Source organism: Sminthopsis crassicaudata, chromosome 3 (genome assembly GCF_048593235.1).
Source record: "Sminthopsis crassicaudata isolate SCR6 chromosome 3, ASM4859323v1, whole genome shotgun sequence".
In the NCBI taxonomy this organism is placed as follows: Eukaryota; Metazoa; Chordata; class Mammalia; order Dasyuromorphia; family Dasyuridae; genus Sminthopsis; species Sminthopsis crassicaudata.
In genome coordinates, this window is record NC_133619.1 from 514,023,739 (window position 1) to 514,045,126 (window position 21,388).

At 34.1% G+C, this 21,388-nt stretch overlaps 1 protein-coding gene across 4 annotated transcripts in view; it reads left to right on the plus strand.

Annotated features, from left to right (window-relative positions):
• The window catches only part of UVRAG (UV radiation resistance associated), a 424,520-nt gene that overhangs the window by 35,278 nt on the left and 367,854 nt on the right, over positions 1-21,388 (plus strand). For 3 of the 4 annotated variants that reach the window (XM_074304111.1, XM_074304113.1, XM_074304112.1), the window contains one exon: positions 13,400-13,434. In XM_074304111.1, the coding sequence (XP_074160212.1) occupies positions 13,400-13,434 (35 nt within the window). Of the gene's footprint in view, positions 1-4,165; positions 4,242-13,399; positions 13,435-21,388 lie in introns of all 4 variants that reach the window. The other variant, XM_074304114.1, reaches the window with a different exon arrangement.

The following is a 21,388-nucleotide window of genomic DNA, read 5'->3' on the forward strand; positions in this document are numbered from 1 at the left end:
CAAGAGTGTCTGACTCCTTGTGACCCCATTTGGATTTTTTTTTTTTTTTTGAACAAAGATACTGAGTGGTTTGCTATTTGACAGAGTGGTATCTTGTAGGAGGAGTAACATCATTTGAAACCAGAAATATAGTTTTGGGCCAGGATATCTAGGGGTCTAAAAGTTTAGAAAGAAGGGGTTTTTTTGTACTTTTATTATAAACCACTGGAGTTGATTGATTAGAAGAGTAGGAGTAATATGGTGGAGTGTATGGTTAAGGAAAATTCCTTGCATAGCAATGTGTAGGTTGTAGTAAAGTGTTGAGATGTGAAGCTGGAGATCAATTAGGAGTTGGTTGTAATAATCTAAGAGGACCTGAAATAAGATAGTACCTGTGTGAGTGAAGACTAGGAATTATCAGTTGCAAGAAATATTGTGAATGTAAAAATAACAAGATTTGACAGTTGGTTGTGTTAGTTGAAGATAGTGAGATATCAGTTCAGAATAATGTCCAGATTATGAATCTGAGATATTAGAAGGAAGATAGTGCCTTTGAAGAGAAGTAAGGAAATCTGAAAAAGTGGAGATTTAGAGAGAAATAGAATGAATTCAGTTTTGGACATGTTAGGTTTAATGTGAATGAAAGAATGGCTTCTGCCAAATCTCCAAAGCAAATTTTTTCTTCTTTTTTTGGGGGGAGTTGGGGCTGTCACCATTCTTTTGTTTGGGAGTGTTCATTGTCTCACTTTATGTTTAGGAACTTTATTGAAAAGCTCCTTTTTTCCTTTTAAGTTTCTTCACATTTTTTCCCAACTTTTTCTTAGTGATAAAATGTGGACATAACTGAGGATCTTCTGTGTTATAATTGTTGGTATTAAAATAATTTTCAGGTTCTCATGAGAAATCTTTTGCAAAGTAAATGCTGTATCTTTTGTTTAAAGAACACATTGTGTATTTCTGATTTTCCAAATTTGAGTAGCTAAATAATTAATAGTATCATGAATATTGCCTGCTGAGGGCAGATATTACTTATTGGGAGAGTTTCAAGTGCCTTCTGATCAGATATCTTCTATAGGTACAATGGGAAGCTGGTACTCTGACAGAAAGAAGTAGAATGAGAGCAATTACTGCAATGGCTGATTGCTTTGGAGTGTGATTTTAGGTGGCTGTTACAAATCACAAATACACTAAAGTACAAACTAGTTGACCATGCATTAGAGGAGATAGTAATAGAGAAATCCTGACCTCACAGCCTTTGGACTTATCCTACTGTAGTTATTTTAAATGTAAATAATCTTTTAATATACAGAAATTTGATGATTTATGTGAATTTACTTTATATCCTGCAACTTTATTGAAGTTGTTTTAAATTTTATTTAGACTCTAGAGTTCTTTAAATATACATTCTATTGTCTATAAAAACAATAGTTTTGTTTACACTTATTTTGTCACTTTTTTTTCTTATTACTTTAGCTAACAGTTTTAGCACTATTCAGTGGTAATAGTGATAGTGGACATCGCTTTGCTTTACCCTTGATTTTATTAGAAAGGCCTTTATTCTTATTTTCATTAAAAATAATGCTAACTCTTGTTTTTAGATATTAGTTATTGCATTAAGGAAAGATGTATTTAGTTCTATACTTTTTAGTTTTTAAAAAAATGAGTGAGTATTGTCTTATCCTGTTTATATCTACTTGTATCTCATTTAACTTTCTCTTATAGTATTTAGATGCTATGCCATTTGCTTCATATATGTTTAGTATTGCTATTCATTGTCTATGGTACCTTTCAGTAAAATATAGTTTATTTTTTATGACTAAATTAGATAATTTTTTTCCTATTGCCTTATCAGAGATTGTTTTCTATCCTGCTTTTTAAAAAATTTTCAGTTGTAGCATAATAGATTTTTTTTTGCCAGTCCCTTATTTTAACTATGTAAATTTTTATGTTTTAAGTGTTTTTCATGTTAACAATCTGTTGTTGGATTCTTCTTTCTTATGTTATATTCTCATCTGTTTCATAAGTGAGTTCATCCTGTTAGCATAGTTTTGATGATTAGTTGCAGTTTTCCTTTCATTCCATTGTTTTATATTTTTTCCTGTCTTTGTTTCCCTTTCCTTCTTTATACAGAAGAAGAGTGGTGAGTGAGGAGAATATTAAATGCCAATACTTTAGATTTAATGCAGTGTTCTTGTACTCTCTCTTTTTCCCTTACCCAGAGCCCCATTACCTGTTTTATCCTTTTCTTCTTTCTTTTTAAAGCACTCTTTATAATCTGGCCTCTGTAGTTAGAATTTATTTTGCCTAGGACTTTGGATTTATTCATCCATTAAGTATTTATTAAGTGCATACTACATGGCAGTCACTGTGCCAAGTTCTGGGGATCCAAAAGCAAAAGACAACCCTTGCCCTAAAAGAGCTGACAATTTGATGGGGGAGAAAACATAAAATTTGATATTGGAGGCATTTCAATGAGAAAAGAAAATACTTCAGCATTTAACACTTACTGGGCATTCATTATGCTTGATGTCTTGGTTGACCAGTAGGGATGTGAGATTGACCAGGTGTACTTCCCAACCCCCACAACTGCTATTGCTCTCAGCCATGGGCAGCTCCTTATGGTGCACAGGACTGTCTAGTTAGAGTCCATGATGCTGTGGGGTAATTCCTGCAGGAAAATGTGGCTGCAGCATGTAGTTTCCCTGATCCCAAAACAGTAGTGCTAGAAAATGCATAGACCAGACTGCTTAGCAGGATAAGCAGCAGTAACAGGAATAATGATGGTATGAGAAATAGTGGTATGAGCCCAGGTGAAGGGGCCAAAATACTGTGGGACAGAGAGTGAGGGATTATACCTTCTGCCTCCATATTTAGGCCTTTCCTCTTTCCCCCAGAAGATTGGCTAGCAGGCAGGTGGGGTAAGAATATAAAGATCTTGATTCCTCTTAGAAAGTGAGTTGAGTTAAAAAGGGAAGAGCTTGGCTGGGCTGGGCTTACTTGTTTTCTGCAGCTGGAAGCCCGCCGGCACTTGCTCCTTTTGAGGAGTTGTCTGGGGAAGAATGCTTAGGCTGTGGACTGGCGACGTATTTCTTGAAGGAAAAAAAAAAATTGCTATTTGTTGTGCCTTCTGGAACCAAATAATGACAAATATTGAGGCACCACTGGATGTACAAACCAATTGATATACAGAGTAAATAAGAAATAATTAAAAGAGGAAAATTACTGGAATCAAGAAGTGTTAGGGAAAGATTTTTGTAGAAAGTGAAATTTTAATTGGTACTTAAAGTAAGTCAGGTAGGCCAGCTGTCTAAGAGAGGGAGAGCATTTCAAACTTGGGGAGCAACCAGAAAAAAATGGCTGAAGTTGAGAGATGTAGTGTGTCTTGAATTCTCTTCCATTTATTCTTCCTTTTTCTCCCGTTTGAAAGTTGAATGAAATATGTTCATATTCTCAACAGTGTGGGAGTATCATCTTCTTTGACCAATTCATATGAGACTGAAATTCAAGTATCACCTGATTCTGCCCTCCCTTCCCTTCTTTGTATAGACTTGGGCAAAAGGTGATATGAGAAAAATTTCCTCATCCTTCATCTCCTCCTATCTTGTATTTTTTTGCTTTTCCATTTTTGTTGAAGTCCAGCTCCAGTGAAAACTGAAAGTGTGAATCTGAAATGAATGTCTTAGGCCAGGTAGAAGATATGCTTTGCAATCTCCATTTTTTAAATCTGGGAGCCAGGATTTATATACTCTTTAAGCTAGTGTTGCATTAAATACCAGCTACCTCCAGGTGACATTATAAACATTCCATGGTTAATGCAGAGACTATACTTAGATATTTCAGTTTTACCCTAACTAGCAATGTTCAATGTTCAGCACCTCTGGACTTTCCACTTAGGAGGTAGACTAGGTTAGGCGTTTCTTTATATATATATATATATGTTTTCTTTTTGCTCTCTCTCTTTCTCTCTCTCTGGTTCTTTTCATTTCCAATGTTGTTAACGTGTACATTGTTTTATTGACTCTGTTTACTTTATACCTGCATCATTCATATAGAACTTTTCATGCTTTTTTGTATTCATCATACACATAATTTCTTACAGCACAGGAACATTTCATTACATTGATGTGCCACAGTTTTTTTAGCCAATCTCCAATTAATGGGCATCTACTTTGTTTCTAATTCTTAGCTATCACAAAAAGTGCTGCTATAAATAATTTGGACGATATGGGAACTTTCTTCATATTGATGGCTTCCTTGGGGTGGTAAGTTATTCTTGCTTGGAAGCTTATATCTTTTGCCTTCTAAAATGTCTTATGTTAAGCTTTCTACTTTGGTATAATAGTATCTGTTAAATCTTTTATGATCCTGATTGTCATTCTTCATACTTGAATTCTTTGTTTTTTATTATTTGCAGTATTTTTTCTTTGACCTGTAAGCCTTGGTTTTTGGCAGTGTTCTTGGGGGTTTTAATTTTGGGATTTTTTTCAGGAGGAGAATAGTGGATTCTTTTTATTTTTACTTTTTCCTCTGGTTCTAAATAGTCTAGGCAGTTTTCTTTTATGACTTTTGAAATGTGATATGGGTAGGCTCTTTTCTCTTTTTTTGGGGGGGGGTCATGTCTTTCAAATAGTAGAATGATTCTCAAATTTTTGCTCTTTGATCAGTTTTGCAGATTAGTTGTTTTTGCTGAGAGATACTTTTTACACACACACACACACACACACACACACACACACACACACACACACTTTTTTGGTCTTTTGATTGTTTTTAAAAATATTTCTTATTGTTTCATGGATAGATTTGATCATATTACTCTTAATAAGCTCCATTTCTTCATTGTTCCAGTTTTACCAAAACCAAAATCTTTTTAACTATATAAAGTCCCTTATAACCTGACACCTTTGTACCTTTCCAATGCTCTAATACCTTAACCTTCCCTTAAATGCTTTGTAATTCAGTCTACTACCTCTTTGCTGTTCCTCACAAAGACATTTCACCTACTGATTCTGTCTCCTGGTTTTCCTGGCTTCCTTTAGGACTTAATTAAAATTCTATTTTCCCTCCCTCCTTATTGCTAATACCCCATTTTATCATGTATATATTTGTGTCTTCTTCTCATATTGGCTTCCTTATTAAATGTTGAATTCCTTGAGAATAGAAATTGTTTTTGCTATTCAGTATCCTCAGCACTTAGCAGAATGCTTGGCATAATAGGTGTTTAATAGATGTTTGTGGCTGATTTTATGGTTGGAAATTATAAGTGCCACTTCTAGTTCTGCCTGACAGTTGGTAAATGCCATTTGCTTTTCTTTGGGGAAAAAACCATAAAACAAGAAAACAAACCTTTTATAGTCCTGCAGTATTTCTCCTATTCTCCAGATATCACTAACAGCACTTCAGTGATCATGTCTGCCAGTTATTTTAGTTTGAAAGGATATAGTTTGTCTGGACCAAATAACTTTAAAGCTGAGACATCTTGGTCTCTCTTATTATCTCCATAATTATCTTGGAAATAAATCCATTAATTCACCATTTTCATTCTACTCTTTTCCATACATAGGCTATTCTATTTAGATGGGAAAACAAGACAAAATCAGAATAGGACAGCATTGTTTTCAATCTGCCCGCCATGAGCAATGGGCCTAGCCTTTCTTTTGTCCTCTTCTTTTCTCCAACATATTTGTAATTTTTTTTCGCTTTTCCATCAGCTTTAATTCATTCTGAATCTTAACCCTTCTGACATTGTTTTTTCATTATTACTCTTTTTTAAAAATCATGTATTACTTTGCTTGATTTCAACATGTTTTCACTGGCATTTGAAAGATGAACAACTCACACCATGTATCAAGATAAAATCAAAATGGATACATGATTTATGCAGAATGAATGATATTATAAACAAGTTAGAGGAAAACTGAAAAAAAATACTTGCTAGGTCTACAGATGAGAAAATGAATTAAGAGATAGAGAGGATCAAAGGAGGTAAAATGGATAACTTTGATTACATTAAGTCAAAAAGTTTTTGCCCAACATAGTTACTACAGCCAAAATTAGTAGGAAAGCAGGAAACTGGGAAAACATTTTTTTTTTTTTATGGCAAGTTTCTCTGATAAGTCTCATTTCTTAAGTATATAGGGAATTGAGCCAAATTTGTAAAAATAGTCATTCCCCAATTTAAGGGTATGAACAGATTGCTTTCAGAAGAAGAAATAAAAGCAATCAGTAGTCACTTGAAAAATTCTCTGAATCATTTGAGAAATTAGAGAATTAAGATAAATGCACCTTAAAATAACCATGGAATCATTTCATAACCCTTAGATTGGCTAAAATGACAGAAAAGGAAAGTGACAAATGCTGGAGGGGATGTGCAAAATAGGAACAGTAATGTTCTGTTGGTGAAAATGTGAATTAATCCAACCATTCTGGAGAACAATTTAGAACTATGACCATGGGGCTATAAAATTGTACCTTTATATATTTATCTAATATATATAAATATATTTATTTATAGCAGACCCTTTGAGCAGCAATATCACTACTAGTTCTGAATCCCAAAGAGATTGGAAATCTCTTATATAAATTATCTTTTATATAAATATGGAAAGAGATCTATATGGTCGGAAATATTTTTATCAACTCTTTGTTGTAGCAAGAAATTGGAAACTGAGGAGATGTCTATCAATTGAGGAATGGCAAAATGAGTTGTCTTATATGATCATAGTGGAATTCTATTATGATGTAAAAATTGAAAAGGGTGATTTTTGAAAAATGTGGGAAGATACACATGAACTGGTATAAAGTAAAGGGAGTAGAGCCAGGAGAACATTGTATACTGTATCAACAATATGGTAACAATGATCAATTGAGAAAGACTTAGTTCTGTGATCAATACAGTGATTCATGACAATTCCAAAGGACACATGAAGAAAAATACCTAACTCCAGAGCAAAAACTGATAAAATCTGAGTGTAGATTGAAGCACATTTTCCCCCCCACTTTATTTTTCTTGTTCTTTCTATCCCTACCCTGGCAATGTGGCTAACATAGAGATGTTTTGTATGATTTTATGTTTATAATGAATATTGCATTTCTTGCTTTCACGATGGGTAGAGCTAGATGGAGGAGGAAAATTTGGAACTGAAAATAAAATTGAATTTAAAAGAAAAAAGAATTTGTGATAATAGGGACTCAGCAGCACGGTCTAGGTAAGCAGACTCATTCCATGGTGAGGACAAGGCTCCTGAGGTGAAGCAGTCCAGGTAGTGAACGAGCACTCAAGTAAAACAGTGTTCAGGTATTTCAAGGGCCTTATAAAGACAGGAACATATAGAATTTAAATGGGGATAATATTATACTGTATTTCTAGGGCCACTGAAAATAGAAATCATGTGGAAATTTGGGAATATAGTTGCCCAGTATTTCTTGCCAAGTGATCAGGCTAGAGTACAGAGGTTTTTGTTTTTTTTTTTTTCCATGTATAATGGAAAATCCCCTAGCATCTCCACGAACATAAATTATAGAGAGAAGGGGGAATGTAGATTTTTCTTTCTTAAGACCTTATGAATTCTTCACTCCACTCAAACACCATATTCTTGGGGAAAGCATTGTCTCAATGGCAAGAAGGAAAACTTCAGGAAGAGTTCATCAGTATTGTCAACATGTATCCTTGATATAAATTTTTGATGTCTTTACAACAACATTTATATTAAGACTTTAATTTAATGAACACCAGAAACAGAATATTTTCAAATATAATGTAGAAAAGAAAGATTATATATGAAACTTTTGATCTCTAACATGCATAACTTCCTTCAAAAATAAAAGAATAAATTCAGTATGTAACTTTTATAACTATCCTATTTGTTTCCTTCTGGACTTTTTTTCTGCTCTCCCCTTATCCTCTCTATTATTTTCCCTTTTCCTTCCATATATTATATAAAAATAATAAAATATAATATTTTTAATTTCAGTTAAATAATATTAATAGTATTAATACTATTTATTATAATATAATAAAAATATAATACAATATATTTATATTATATAAAATAAATAAAATAATTCTGTTACTATCTGTTTTCTTCCACCCTTCAACATTTTATTTCCCATTCTGCATTGTACAAGAAATAAAAATATTATCTTTGAAACAAAAATAATAGCTAAGAAACATAAATTCCAACATTGGATTGGCCTTGTCCAAAAATATATATCTAATTCTGCATCTTGAATTCATCACCTTTGTATTAGGAGATGAGTAGCATATTTAAGTTCTCTGGAATTGTAGTTAGTCATTGCATTAATCAGAATTCATAAATATTTTAGAGTTGCTTTTCTTTACAATTGTTGTTGTTCAATTGTATCCAATTCTTTATGGCTTCATTTAGGATTTTCTTGGTTAAGATAGTGGAGTAGTTTGTCATTTCTTTCTCCACTTCCTTTTACAGATGAGGAAACTGAAGCAAACAGGGTTAATTGACTTTGCCCATAGTCACACAGCCAGTGCCTTAGGCAGGAAGATGAGTTTTCCTGACTCCAGGTCTGGCTTCCATTGAACTACTAATGGCTCTTTGATTTATAATAGTTGTTCTCAAAGCATGGTTTAAGGAGAACTGCTGCTTTACAGTGTTGTAGTATGAAAGGTTTTCTGAGTTCAATTTAGCTCATAAATATATCCCAAGGATTCTCTGAAAACATCTCATTTGTTATTTCTAATGGTAAAATATGTCATTAACATTCATTTGTTATAATTTTTCCAACCATTCCTTGATCTATGGACACTCTTTTAATAACAATTCATTGCTGTACCAAGACAGCTGCTATAAACATTTTTGTGAATGAGTCCTTTTCCTATTTCTTTGATCCTTTTGGTATTGACCTAGTAATAGATCATTGCATTAGAGGTTATACACAATTTAGTGACTATTTGGATATAAAATCCACTTTGTTTTCCAAAAGAGCTAGAAGTTATTGTTCTATGCAATAACTTCCATCAATATTACTGTAGTATATCTGCTTTCCTGCACCTTTTTCAAAAATCACATTTTCTACTTTTTGTTGTCTTTGCCAACTTAATGGGTAGGTGAAACCTAAGTGTTGTTTGCACTTCTATTTCTTTATTATTGATTTGAAATATTTTTATATAGTGATTGATAGCTTGAATTTCTTTTGTGGTGAACTTTCTATTCTTATCTTTTGATCAGTTATCAGTTTTGGAATGAATATCTTATAAATTTGAATAATTCCATCATGTATGTTGGATATAAATGATCTTTGTCAAAAAAACTTACTAGAAAAATTTTTTTAAATCTAGCTAACTGTATTGCTTCCAATTAATACTTTTTAAAATGCTTTTTATTTTCAAAATGTGTGTGTGTATGTGTGTGTGTGTGTCGTATATTTTTCAACATTCATCCTTGCAAAACCTTGTGTTCCAATTTTTTTTTCTCCCTCCCTTTTGTCCATCCCTCCCCCAGGCAGCAAGTAATACAATATATGTTAAATATGTGCAGTTCTTCTGTCCTTATTTCCCCAATTATCTTGATGCATAAGAAAAATCAGATCCAAAAGGAAAAAAAAAATTAGAAAGAAAACAAAAAACAAGTAGACAACAATAACAAAATACTATGTTGTGATTCACACTCAGTCCCCACAGTCCTCTCTCTGGCTGCATATGGCTCCTTCCAGAACTGGCCTGAATCATCTCTCTGTTGAAAAGTTACATTCATCAGAATTGATCATTATATAATCTTATTGCTGCTATGTGCAATATTCTCTTGGTTCTACTCACTTAACTTAGCATCAGTTCATGTAACTCTCCAGGCCTTTTTGAAATTATCCTGCTGATTGTTTCTTATAAAATAATAATATTCTAACTCATAACTCATAATTCATGACTCATTCAGCCATTCTCCGACTGATGGGCATCCATTCAGTGTCCAGTTTTCTTGCTACTACAAAAAAGGGCTGCTACAAACATTTTTGTACATGTGGGTCTCTCTTTCTCTCCTTTAAGATCTCTTTGAGATAACAGGTCCAGCAGAGACACTGCTAGATCAATGGATATGCACAGTTTGACAGCCCTTTGAGCATAGTTCCATATTGATCTCTAGAATGGTTGGAATAGTTTGTAATTCCACCAACAATGTATTAGTGTTCCAGTTTTCCAACATCCTTATCAACACTTGTCACTACCCACTTCTCAGATTGGCTAAGATGATTTTCTTAGCCAATCTGAGAGGTGGGTAGTGGTACCTCAGAATTGTCTTAATTTGCATTTCTCTGATCAAATAGTGGGAGTTTGATTGACATGGCACGGAATAAGTAGATTAATTTAGTTAGATTTGTCATTTTTATTATATTAGCAGAGTCTACCCATGAGCACTGGAATTCTTCCAATTGATTATATATCTGTATTTACTTTGTGTGGAAAATGTTTTATAATTGTGTTCATATATAGTTCCTAGCTTTATCTTGTCAATTAGACTCTCACATATTTTATATTATATATGGTTATTTTAAATGAAATTTCTCTTTGTTATCTCTTGCTGCTGAATTTTGTTGGTGATTTATGTAGCTTTATTTTCTATCCTGCGACTTTGCTAAAGTTGTGAATTATTTCTAGAAAATTTTTAGTTGATTCTCTAGGATCTCTAAGAATATCATCATGTCATCTGAAAGTCTGATAATTTGGTTTCCTCATTATCTACTCTATTCCTTTAATTTTTTCCTTTTTTTATTGCCAAAACTAACATTTCTAATGCAATATTGAATAGTAATGGTGATAATAGGCAATCTTCGCATTCTTCTTTTACCTCTTATCTTAGGGCAAAAGGGAAATTGTCCTAATATTCCTCTATAGGCTATAGTGGCTTCATGATGCCCTGGAGCTGATGTTATTGACTTATGCTGGGTGAGGGTAGCCTAGTCCTGCATTATGCTGAGTTCCAGGGGCACATTATTTGTCTTCTGTAGTTTGTTGGAGGTCTCACAGCTGCTGATCCCTGGCTACTGAGCCAGGACAGAGTAGCCAGTGCTACTGTATTTTGGCTAAGAGCCTCCTGGTAGATTCCTCCAGTGCTTCTAATTAATTACATAGGTTTTTTTTTTTTTTTTTTGCATGTGTACAAAAATTTAAAAATTTAACACAATCATAATTGTTCCTTTTTATTTCATGTAAAACTATCTCTGATTATGAATTCTTCTCCTATTCACAGATTGGAAAGATTTTTTTTTCCCCCTTTATTCTTCTGGTTTGTTTATGTCATTTTTGTATCCATATGTCATTTAACTTGGTATATATGCTGTGAGATGTTAGTCTACCTTATTTTTGCCAGACTGATTTTCCAGTTTTACCAGCAATTTTTTTGGAATACTGATCCTTTACTCAATTTTTTTTTTGGGGGGGTCCTTGATATTTATCAAATACTACGTTATTGTGTTGGTTTTTGTCTCTTATCTAATCTATTACACTGATTGACTTCTCTTAATTTTTAAATCAGCACCAAATTGTTTTAAAAATTAGTTTTTGTAGTATAGCTTGGTTTTCCTCTTTCCTTTCCTTCCCTCTCTTTTCCTTTCCTTTCCTCTCCCTTCCTCCTTCTCTTCTTCCCCCCTTGTTCCCTCTCTCCTTTCTTCCTTCTCTCCCTCCTCCCCCCTTCCTTCCTTCCTCCTTCTCTCCCTCCCCCCTCCCTCCTCCCCTCCTTCCCTCTTTTCCTCCTTTCTCCCTCCCTCTCTCGTTCTTCCTCTTTCTCCTTCCCTCCCTTCCTCTCTCCCTCCATCTCTCTTCCCTTTGTTCCTCCCTCCATCTCTCCCTCCCTTTTTTTCTCTCCATCCCTCCTCCCTCCTCCCTTCCTCCCTCTCTCCCTCCCTTCTTCACTTCTTCCCTCCATCCCTCCATCCCTCCTCCCTTCCTCCTTCCTTTCTTCCCTTCCTCCTTTCTTCTCTTCCTCCCTCCCTCCCTTTTCTTTTTAAGGTCTCTTACCTTTTTGTAATAAATATTTTATATTTATTGCATATTAAATAATTTAGCCATTTGGGGCATTTTTCTTACATTGACATTTCCTACCCATGAATAGTGAATATTTCTTTGGCTATTTGGGTCTGTCTCCATTTGTGTAAAGAGTGTTTTTTAGTTTTATATATATTATTTCTGCTTGTGTCTTGTTAGATAGACGCCTAAATATTATTGAGTAGGATTTCTTTTTCTGTTACTTCTTGTTGAATATCCCTGGTTGGTAATTGTTGATAATATATGGGAAAATAGCACACTTAATTTAGCACCTACTTAGGTAGATGCTTTAAATTTTATACCAGTTACTGAGATCAGATATACTTAACTTTATCTGAGATCTAAGTGAGACCTAAATGATTTGTTCAAGGTCATAGAATAAGTATATGTAGAATTAGAATCCAAAGCATAGTCGTTTTTTGTATGCTGTATAGCTATGCTATGCTTTTATATTCTTTTATAGTTCTCTGTGTTACATATCTGGCTTTGTAAGAATAGAATTTATGAAAGAAATACAAAGAAGAGCTGATTTTCATATATGTTTATATGAGAGGCAGCATGGTATAGTGAATAGAGAGGTGATCTCAAGGTCAATAAGACATAGGTTACTTAAACTTCTCAGTGCTCTAGGCCAGTGGTGTTAAAAGTCAAATAGGAAGGATTCCTATTGGCTGCATATTGACTTAGGAAATCACAAATTAACATGTTGCATTTTAATTTATTTTGTTAAATATTTACCATAATATTTTATCTAGTTTTCCCCTACTTGAATTACTATATGCTTCCTTGAATGTGACATTTTTATATAGCCAGTTCATTGTCTATAAGTTGGATAGGAATTACTGGCCTGTATTAGTGAAGGGAGTTTTCTCACCTAGGAATTCCTATTCAGGATCCTATACAGGATTTTTTATAGATCCTGTCCCTATTTCTATAATATTACAAGCCTTGTGAGTTACAAAAACTGAGTTTTACTTCTGACTGACAATACTTTTGTGATTGTGGACAACTTGCTTTTTGAGCTTCAAATTCTTCATCTGTAAAGTTATAATAATAATATTTGTATCACTTGTTGATTTGAGAAGATAAAGATGATGTATGGAAAGTATGTAATAAACCATAAAGCAATGTATTTCGGTTATTTTTTTTTAATCAAACTAAACCTTTACTAAAAGTTTTAAAAAATAATGCTGGGACTGTTGATCAGGTGATTAATTCCTTTTGGAATACTGTTATAAAATTCTAAAGGGGTATATAGGAATAGTGAGAGCATGCAAATTGCCCTCTCCAAAAACTGTCAAAAGCATTTTACTAATTGGAATATTTACTAGAAAAATGATTATAATTTAGGGAGTAGAGTAAAGCTTTTATTCTTCTTCACTGCTAATTATTCTTTCTTTTCTTTTCTAGAATTTTATAAGAGTGAAGTGATCAAGAATTCTTTGGTAAGTTTTGTTTTGATAGCTTCATATAACTGTGTGTATGTATATAAAATATACTTGCAAAAATTTATCTAAAATGATATTTAGGATTTCTGAAGGATTTCTTTGAGAACATGGTCAATTATATTTGAAGAAAATATGTGTATAAGTATATGTGTATTGTTTAGGAATTCAGGGAAAATATACATCAGAGAGATCATCGATCCACTGTTGTATGTGAAAACATTTTTGAAATTCCAGTTTTATTTATATGTTAATTGAAATCCAATATAATGTCGCTTTGCTTATGAAACATTTATTCTTAATTCTTAAATCTTTTCTGATAATTGTTTATCAGTTAACCAGAAAATCCTGTGCCAGGAACTGTGCTTAGTGCTGGGGTGTATACAGAAAAAGTCTAAAGAAAGGCCTTGCCCTCAAGGAGCTTACCATCTACTGAGGAAGGCCACAAGCCAACAGGTCTGTACAAACAAGATACTTAGAGGATAAATAGAGAATGATTAGCAGAGGGAAGGGACTTGCTTTAAGAAAGGTTTCCTGTAGAAGCTGAAGTTGTCATTGAGACTTAAAGGAAGCCAAGAAGTGGAAATTTGTAGGGAGAATATTCCAGGCCTGAAGGATAGCCAGAGAAAATTTGTAGAAGATCGAAAACTTTTTTTTCCTTTATTAAAGCTTTATTTTTCAAAACATATGCATGGACAATTCTTTTTTTTTTTTTAATTTTATTTATTTATAATTTTTTTGACAGTATATATGCATGAGTAATTTTTTTTATAACATTATCCCTTGTATTCATTTTTCCAAATTATCCCCCCTCCCTCCCCTCCCTCCGATGACAGGCAATCCCATACATTTTACATGTGTTACAATAAAACCTAGATACAATATATGTGTGTAAATACCATTTTCTTGTTGTACAATAAGTATTAGATTCCAAAGGTATAAGTAACCTGGGTAGATAGACAGTAGTTATGCATGGACAATTCTTCAACATTAGCCCTTGCAAAACCTCGTGTTCCAGTTTTTTCCTCCTTTCCCCTATGCCCTCCCCTAGATGGTAAGTAGCTAAATATATGTTAAATATAGTAGAAATATATGCTAAATCTTATATATGCATACATATTTATACATTTATCGTGTCACACAAGAAAAATCAAATAAACCAGAAGAAAATCTGCAAAATAAGCAACAAAAAAAAGAGTGAAAATGCTGTGTTATGAACCATACTCAGTTCCTACAGTCCTCTCTCTGGGTGTAGATGGCCGTCTTCATCACTAAACAGTTGAAACTGGTCTGAATCATCTCATCATTGAAGAGAGCCACATCCATCAGAATTGATTGTATAATTTTGTTGTTGCCATATAAAATGATCTTGTTTTGATCATTTCACTTAGTATCAGTTCATGTAAGTCTCCCCAGTGTAAAGGGCTAGAACTGAGCAAATGCACTTGGATAATGGAGCATGTGAGACTAATTGCCAATTGGACAATTCTCTATTAATATGTTTGAAGGATGACCCTCCCCAACTATTCTGTGCTGGCTCTATTGGTGGGTATGGACAAAGAAGGGGAAGTGACATGAGTGAGTGGAGTAGGAGGAGGAAATTGATTCATTCTCCTGGCAGTGGAGAGAGAGGAAGGAGGTGTGGAGATTGCTAGATCTAATCCCCTGACCTCAACTGCAAAGACCAAGAATAAAGACTTTTTATTATCCTGACTCCCTGCTGATTTCTGGGAAGACAGAGTTCCAGCACCCCAGGCCTCTCTGAAATCATTCTGTTGGTCGTTTCTTACAGAACAATAATATTCCATAACATTCATATACCACAATTTATTCAGCCATTCTCCAGTTGATGAGCATCCACTCAGTTTCAATTTCTTGCCACTACAAAAAAAGCTGTCATAAACATTTTTAAACATGTGCGTCCTTTTCCCTCCTTTAAGATTTCTTTGGGATATAGATCTAGTAGAAACACTACTGGATTAAAGGGTATGCACAGTTTGATAACTTTTTGAGCATAGTTCCAAATTGTTCTCCAGAATGGTTGCATTCATTGACAGTTCCACCAACAATGAATTAGTGTCCCAGTTTTCCCACATTCCCTCCAACATTTGTCATTATATCTTATTGTCATCTTAGGCAATCTGAGAGGTGTGTAGTATCTCAGAATTGTCTTAATTTGCATTTCTCTGTTCAGTAGTGATTTAGAGCATCTTTTCATATGACTAGAAATAGTTTCAATTTTTTTATTTATCAGTTAGAGAATGGCTTGAATTCTTATAAATTTGAGTCACTTCTCTATATTTTTTAGAAATGAGGTCCCTATCAGAACCTTTGAATGTAAAAAATGTTTTCCCAATTTATTGCTTCCCTTCTAATCTTGTCTGCATTAGTTTTTAATTTAATATAATCAAAATTATCTATTTGGTGTTCAGTAATGATCTCCAGCTCTTCTTTGGTGACAAATTCCTTCTTCCTCCACAGATCTGAAAGGTAAACTATTCTATGTTTTTCTTATTTGTTTATAAGACCATTCTTTATGTCTCTATCCTGAATCCAACCATTCTGGAGAGCGATATGGAACTATGTTCAAAATTTATCAAACTGCATTCCCTTTGACCCAGCATGTTTCTACTGGGCTTGTATCCCAAAGAGATCTTAAAGGAGGGAAAGGGACCCACATGTGCAAAAATGTTTGTGGCAGCCCTCTTTGTAGTGGTAAGAAACTGGAAACTGAGTGGATGCCCATCAGTTGGAGAATGGTTGGGTAAATTGTGGTATATGACTATTATGGAATATTCTTTTTCAGAGAGGCCTGGAGAGAACTACATGAATTGGTGCTAAGTGAAATGAGCAGAACCAGGAGATCATTTTACATGGCAACAACAAGATTATATGATGATTGATTGTGATGAACTTGGATCTTTTCAACAATGAGATAATTCAAACTTGTTTCAATGGTCTTGTGATGAAGAGAGTCATTTGCACCCAGAGAAAGAACTGTGGGAACTGAGTGTGGTTCACAACATAGCATTTTCATTTTTTGTTGTTGTTTGCCTGCATTTTATTTTGTTACTTTTTTTTCTTTTGCGACATGATAATTGTGTAAATATATAGAGATATATTGGATTTAACATATTTCTACTATTTTTAACATATTGAACTACTTGCCATCTAGGGGAGGGTGTAGGAGAAGGGGGGAATTGGAACACAAGATTTTTCAAGGGCTAATGTTAAAGAACTGTCCACGCATATATTTTAAAAAATAAAAAGCATTAAAAAAAAAAAAAGGAAGTTCTTAACCTTTTATTCTTCCAGATGAATTTTGTTGTTATTTTTTCTAAGTCTGTAAAATAGTTTCTTGGGAGTTTGATTGGTATAACACTAAATAGATTAATTTAGGTAGTATTGTTGTCTTTATTATATTTGCTCAACCTATCAAAGAGCACTTGATATTTTTCCAATTATTTAGATCTGACTATTTGTGTGGAAAGTGTTTTGTAGTTTTGCTCATATAGTTCCTGACTTTCCTTTGGCAGATAGATTCCCAAATATTTTATATTATGGACAGTTATTTTAAATAGAAATTCTCTTTGTATCTCTTGCTTTTGTACTTGTTAGTGATGTATAAAAATGCTGAGGATTTATGTGGATTTATTTTGTATTCTGCAACTTTGCTAAAGTTATTGTATCTCTAGGGTTCTCTACATATACCATGTCATCTGAAAAGAGTGATAATTTGGTTTCTTCATTACCTATTCTAATTTCTTTAATCTCTTTTTCTTCTCTTATTGGCAAAACTAACATTTCTAATACAATATTGAATAGTAATGGTGATAGTGGGCAACCTTGTTTCATTCCTGATCTTGTTGGGAATGGTTTTAGTTTGTCTCCATTACATATGATGCTTGCTGATGGTTTTAAATAGATGCTACTATTTTAGGGAAAAGTCAATTTATTCCTATGTTCTCTAGTGTTTTTAATAGGAATGGATGTTGGAGGGATAGGTAGGTGGTGCAATAAAGCACCAGCCCTGAATGCAGGAGGACCCAAGTTCAAATCTGGTCTCAGACACTTAACACTTCCTAGCTGTGTGACCCTGGGCAAGTCACTTAATCCCAGCCTCAAAAAAAGAAAAGAAAAGAAAAGGAATGGATGTTGCATTTTATCAAATGCTTTTTCTGCTTCTATTGAGATAATCATATGATTTTTATTAGTTTGGTTATTGACATAGTTGATTAAATTAATAGTTTTCCTAATATTGAACCAACTCTGCATTCCTAGCATAAATCCTACTTGGTCATGGTATGTTATTTTGGGGATAACTTTCTGTAGTCATTTTGCTAGTATTTTATTTAAGATTCTTTAGGAAATCAATATCAATATTCATTAGGGAAATTGGTCTATAATTTCTCTGTTTTTGTCCTACCTGGCTTAGGTATCAGTACCATGTCTATGTCATGAAAGGACTCTTGTAGGAATCCTTATTTCCCTATTTTTTCCAAATCATTTATATAGTATTGGAGTTAATTGTTCTTTAAGTGTTTGGTAGAATTCACATGTAAATCCATCTGACCCTGGAGATTTTTCTTAGGGAGTTGATTAATAGCTTTTTCTATTTCTTTTTCTACAGTGGGACTATTTAAATAATTTATTTCCTGAGAAAACAGGAAATTTATGATGAAACTAGATGATGCAGGGCTTTGAATGCCAGACAAGAAAAAATATAAAACAAATTCAATTCATTCATTTCAAAATTGTCTTGTTTGCAGATGCTTCCTTCTGAAATTCTATTTGTACTCTTCTGTGTACTTTAAAAAATAATTCATTTATCCATTTTTTTCTTTTCACCTCTTACCCCTCCCCACTACTATTATTTCCCTCCCCAGTTAAAAATTGAAGAAGACAAAATACTCTTGTAACAGATAAATATAGACATATAAAACAAATCCATGTAATTACCATTTCCAAAAATATGTATTTTTTACATTCTTTGAATCCATGCCTTGACACGCAGGAGCTGGGCTAATATGTCTTTTCATAAGTCCTCTGGAGATGTGATTGATTATTGCTTTGATAAGAGTTCTTAAATTTGTTAGAGTTGTTTTTCTTTACAATTGTATGAATTATTGGTTAACCCTTATTCTGCTCTTTTTACAGCCTCAGTTTCTGCTTCGAAGGGGATTCTCTAAAATTGCCTCTTGTTATTCCTCATAACATTTCTTGACCCCAGTTGTTTACATACTACAGTTTGTTCTACCATTCTTCTTCAGTTTTTAGTGTCTTTTCTTCTTGTTTAATCTTCTCTTCAAGATAAAGTTTACTTTGTGATTGTTCCTATTAAGAGTGTTATTTTCCATCTTAATGTCTGTTTTTTTATTCTACTCCTGATTTCCATTTTTGAGTTTAATATATTTCTACCTCAAGCAAGAGGTTTCAGTGTGTTGAAATCCTTGGAAATTTATTAACTGATAGATATAAATGTGTGTGTGTGTTTGCCACTTGTAAGACAGATTTTCAAATCAAGTTGAGATTTCACTTGACCTGTGACTATATGAACCCTCGTTAAGGGCTCATTTTTTGGGTGAAGATGAATAAGTGGGAAAAGAGAAGGAACAAACTTTTCATACTGCTTTTGGCCAAATTAAGCAGTAAAATACATTTGTCCTGTGTTAAGCCATAGCAAATTTAAAATGCTTCAGTTTTTCTCTTAGCAACCATACTACCTTTATTTTGGTGCAGGCTCCATCCTCACACTAGATTTTTGCAATTGCTGACTGGTCTCTCTCTCACAAACCTTCATTCACACTTCAGTCAGTTGTTGGACTCAGCTGTCAAAGTGATATTCCTTAAGTATAGCTTTAATGGATTCACTATTCAATCAATACCAGTGGCTCCCTGTTTTATAAGATGAAATGTTCTGTTTGGTATTCAAAGATCACCATAATGTGGCTCCTTCCTATTATTCTGGTCTTTTTATACTTTTACTCCTTTTCATGTACTCTGTGACCCTGGCCTAAGGCCCTGCTTCATTATAAATATGATAGCTTTCACCATGAGCTTTCCTTCACCACTCTTCCTCTTCTTGCATCACCTAGATATAATCTCTCATTTCCTCTTTCTTTGCCCCATTTTAACTGAAGAATCACTCTTCTTATGAAGACAAATCCCTCCATTTTCACAAGTGATGTTATTGCATACTTTCTTCTCCAGCAGACTGCCTACATTCTCACTTATCTTCAGTCTCTCCCTCTCAACTGGCTTCTTCTCTGCTGCCTACAAATATGCTCTTGACTGCCTTGTTCTCAAAAACTTCTCTCTTAGCCTCTCCTTCCCTGTTAGTTTTTGTCCCATAGCTCTTTGCTTTTGGAACTAAAGTTGAGAAGTGCTAAGTTATGGGAATCTACCAAGAGGGAGTACCAAAGCCACCTTGAGCTTTAGTGCACAATAAGTTTTCTGCCGCATTGCAGAAACATCCTTGTTGAACAAGGAGCAGTGATTTGTGTTCATGGGAATGAGTGTAAGCCAAGGGTCACAACCAGTGACTATAAACAGGGATGCTTGTGCACGAGCTGCTGAATTGCTGGAAGGCTCTCTTCCATTGGCAGATACCATGCATAGCAAAGCCCCAGAGCTGCTACTCTGAATGGTGATTGGGTATTGCCTACTGTCCATGCGCTGATCATGCTTACAAAAATGTATATCAACAAGGCTGTATCGCATAATAAACTGGAGTTCTTTTCACACTCTATGAGTCTCCCGCCTCATTCATCTCGCCTCTGAAATCAAAGGGCTCATATGCTTTGAGCTATTAAAGATGGCGGCAACAGAGGCAGCCTACTGTAATAGATGCCTTCACTTGCTTTCCTCAAAACTTTCTGCAATCAGGCTTCTGACCTTATGCTTTTTCCAAATTTACCTTGACCTTTCTGTAGCCTTTGACATTGTTGATCACCTACTTTTAAAAAATTTTTTAGTAAAGCTTTTTATTTTTCAAAACATATGCATGGATAATTCTGCAATTGCTTATAAAGCCTTATGTTCCAGTCCCCCCCCCCCCCCTTCTCCTGTCCCTTCCCTTAGATGGCAAATAGTCCAATATATATTAAACATGGTAGAATTATGTTAAATCCAATATATGCATAAGTATTTACACATTTATCTTGCTGTATAAGAAAAATCAAATCAAAACATAAAAGAAAATGATGAAAAAAACTAAATGCAAGCAAATAACAAAAAGAGAATGTTATGTTGTGTCCTCTCTCTGAAATCACCCACTTTTTGAAAACTAAAGCTTTTCGTGACGCTGCTCTCTTCTCTCCTACCCTCCCATATGCTTGCTCTTTTCAGCCTCCTTTGCTGTATCTTTGCTAAACATGGGTGTCCCATAAAAATCTACTCTTGGCCCTTTTCTCTCTATATAAACTTTTTCATCTGACACCAGCCCTGAAGTAAGGAGGACCTGAGTTCAAATTTGGCCTTAGACACTTAACACTTCCTGATTCTGTGATGCTAGTCAAGTCACTTAACCCCATTTGCCTCAGGGGAAAACAAACAAACTTTTTCTTTTGGTGATCTTATCAACTCACATGACCCTATCTCTGCTGACTTACAGTCTTGTGCCTCCAATTACTTGTTGGACATCTTGAACTTGATGTTCTGTAGACATCTTGAACTTAACATATTCAAAAGTAAGCTCAAGTAAACTGCCCTACCCTATTCTTTCCCTTTCTAAACTTACATAGTGCTATCTAGGGCACCACTATTCCCCATCACTCAAGCTTGCAATTTAGTTTTATCATCTGTGCCTCACTTTCTCCATGTCTAAGGCCTGTTTATTTTACCTTCAGATTAGTTCCTGAATGCACTCCTCTTTCTTTCTTCTGACATTATCACTGGCTGGCCCTCCTCACCTCATACCTGGACTATTGCAGTAGCCTGGTCCTAGTCTCCATTT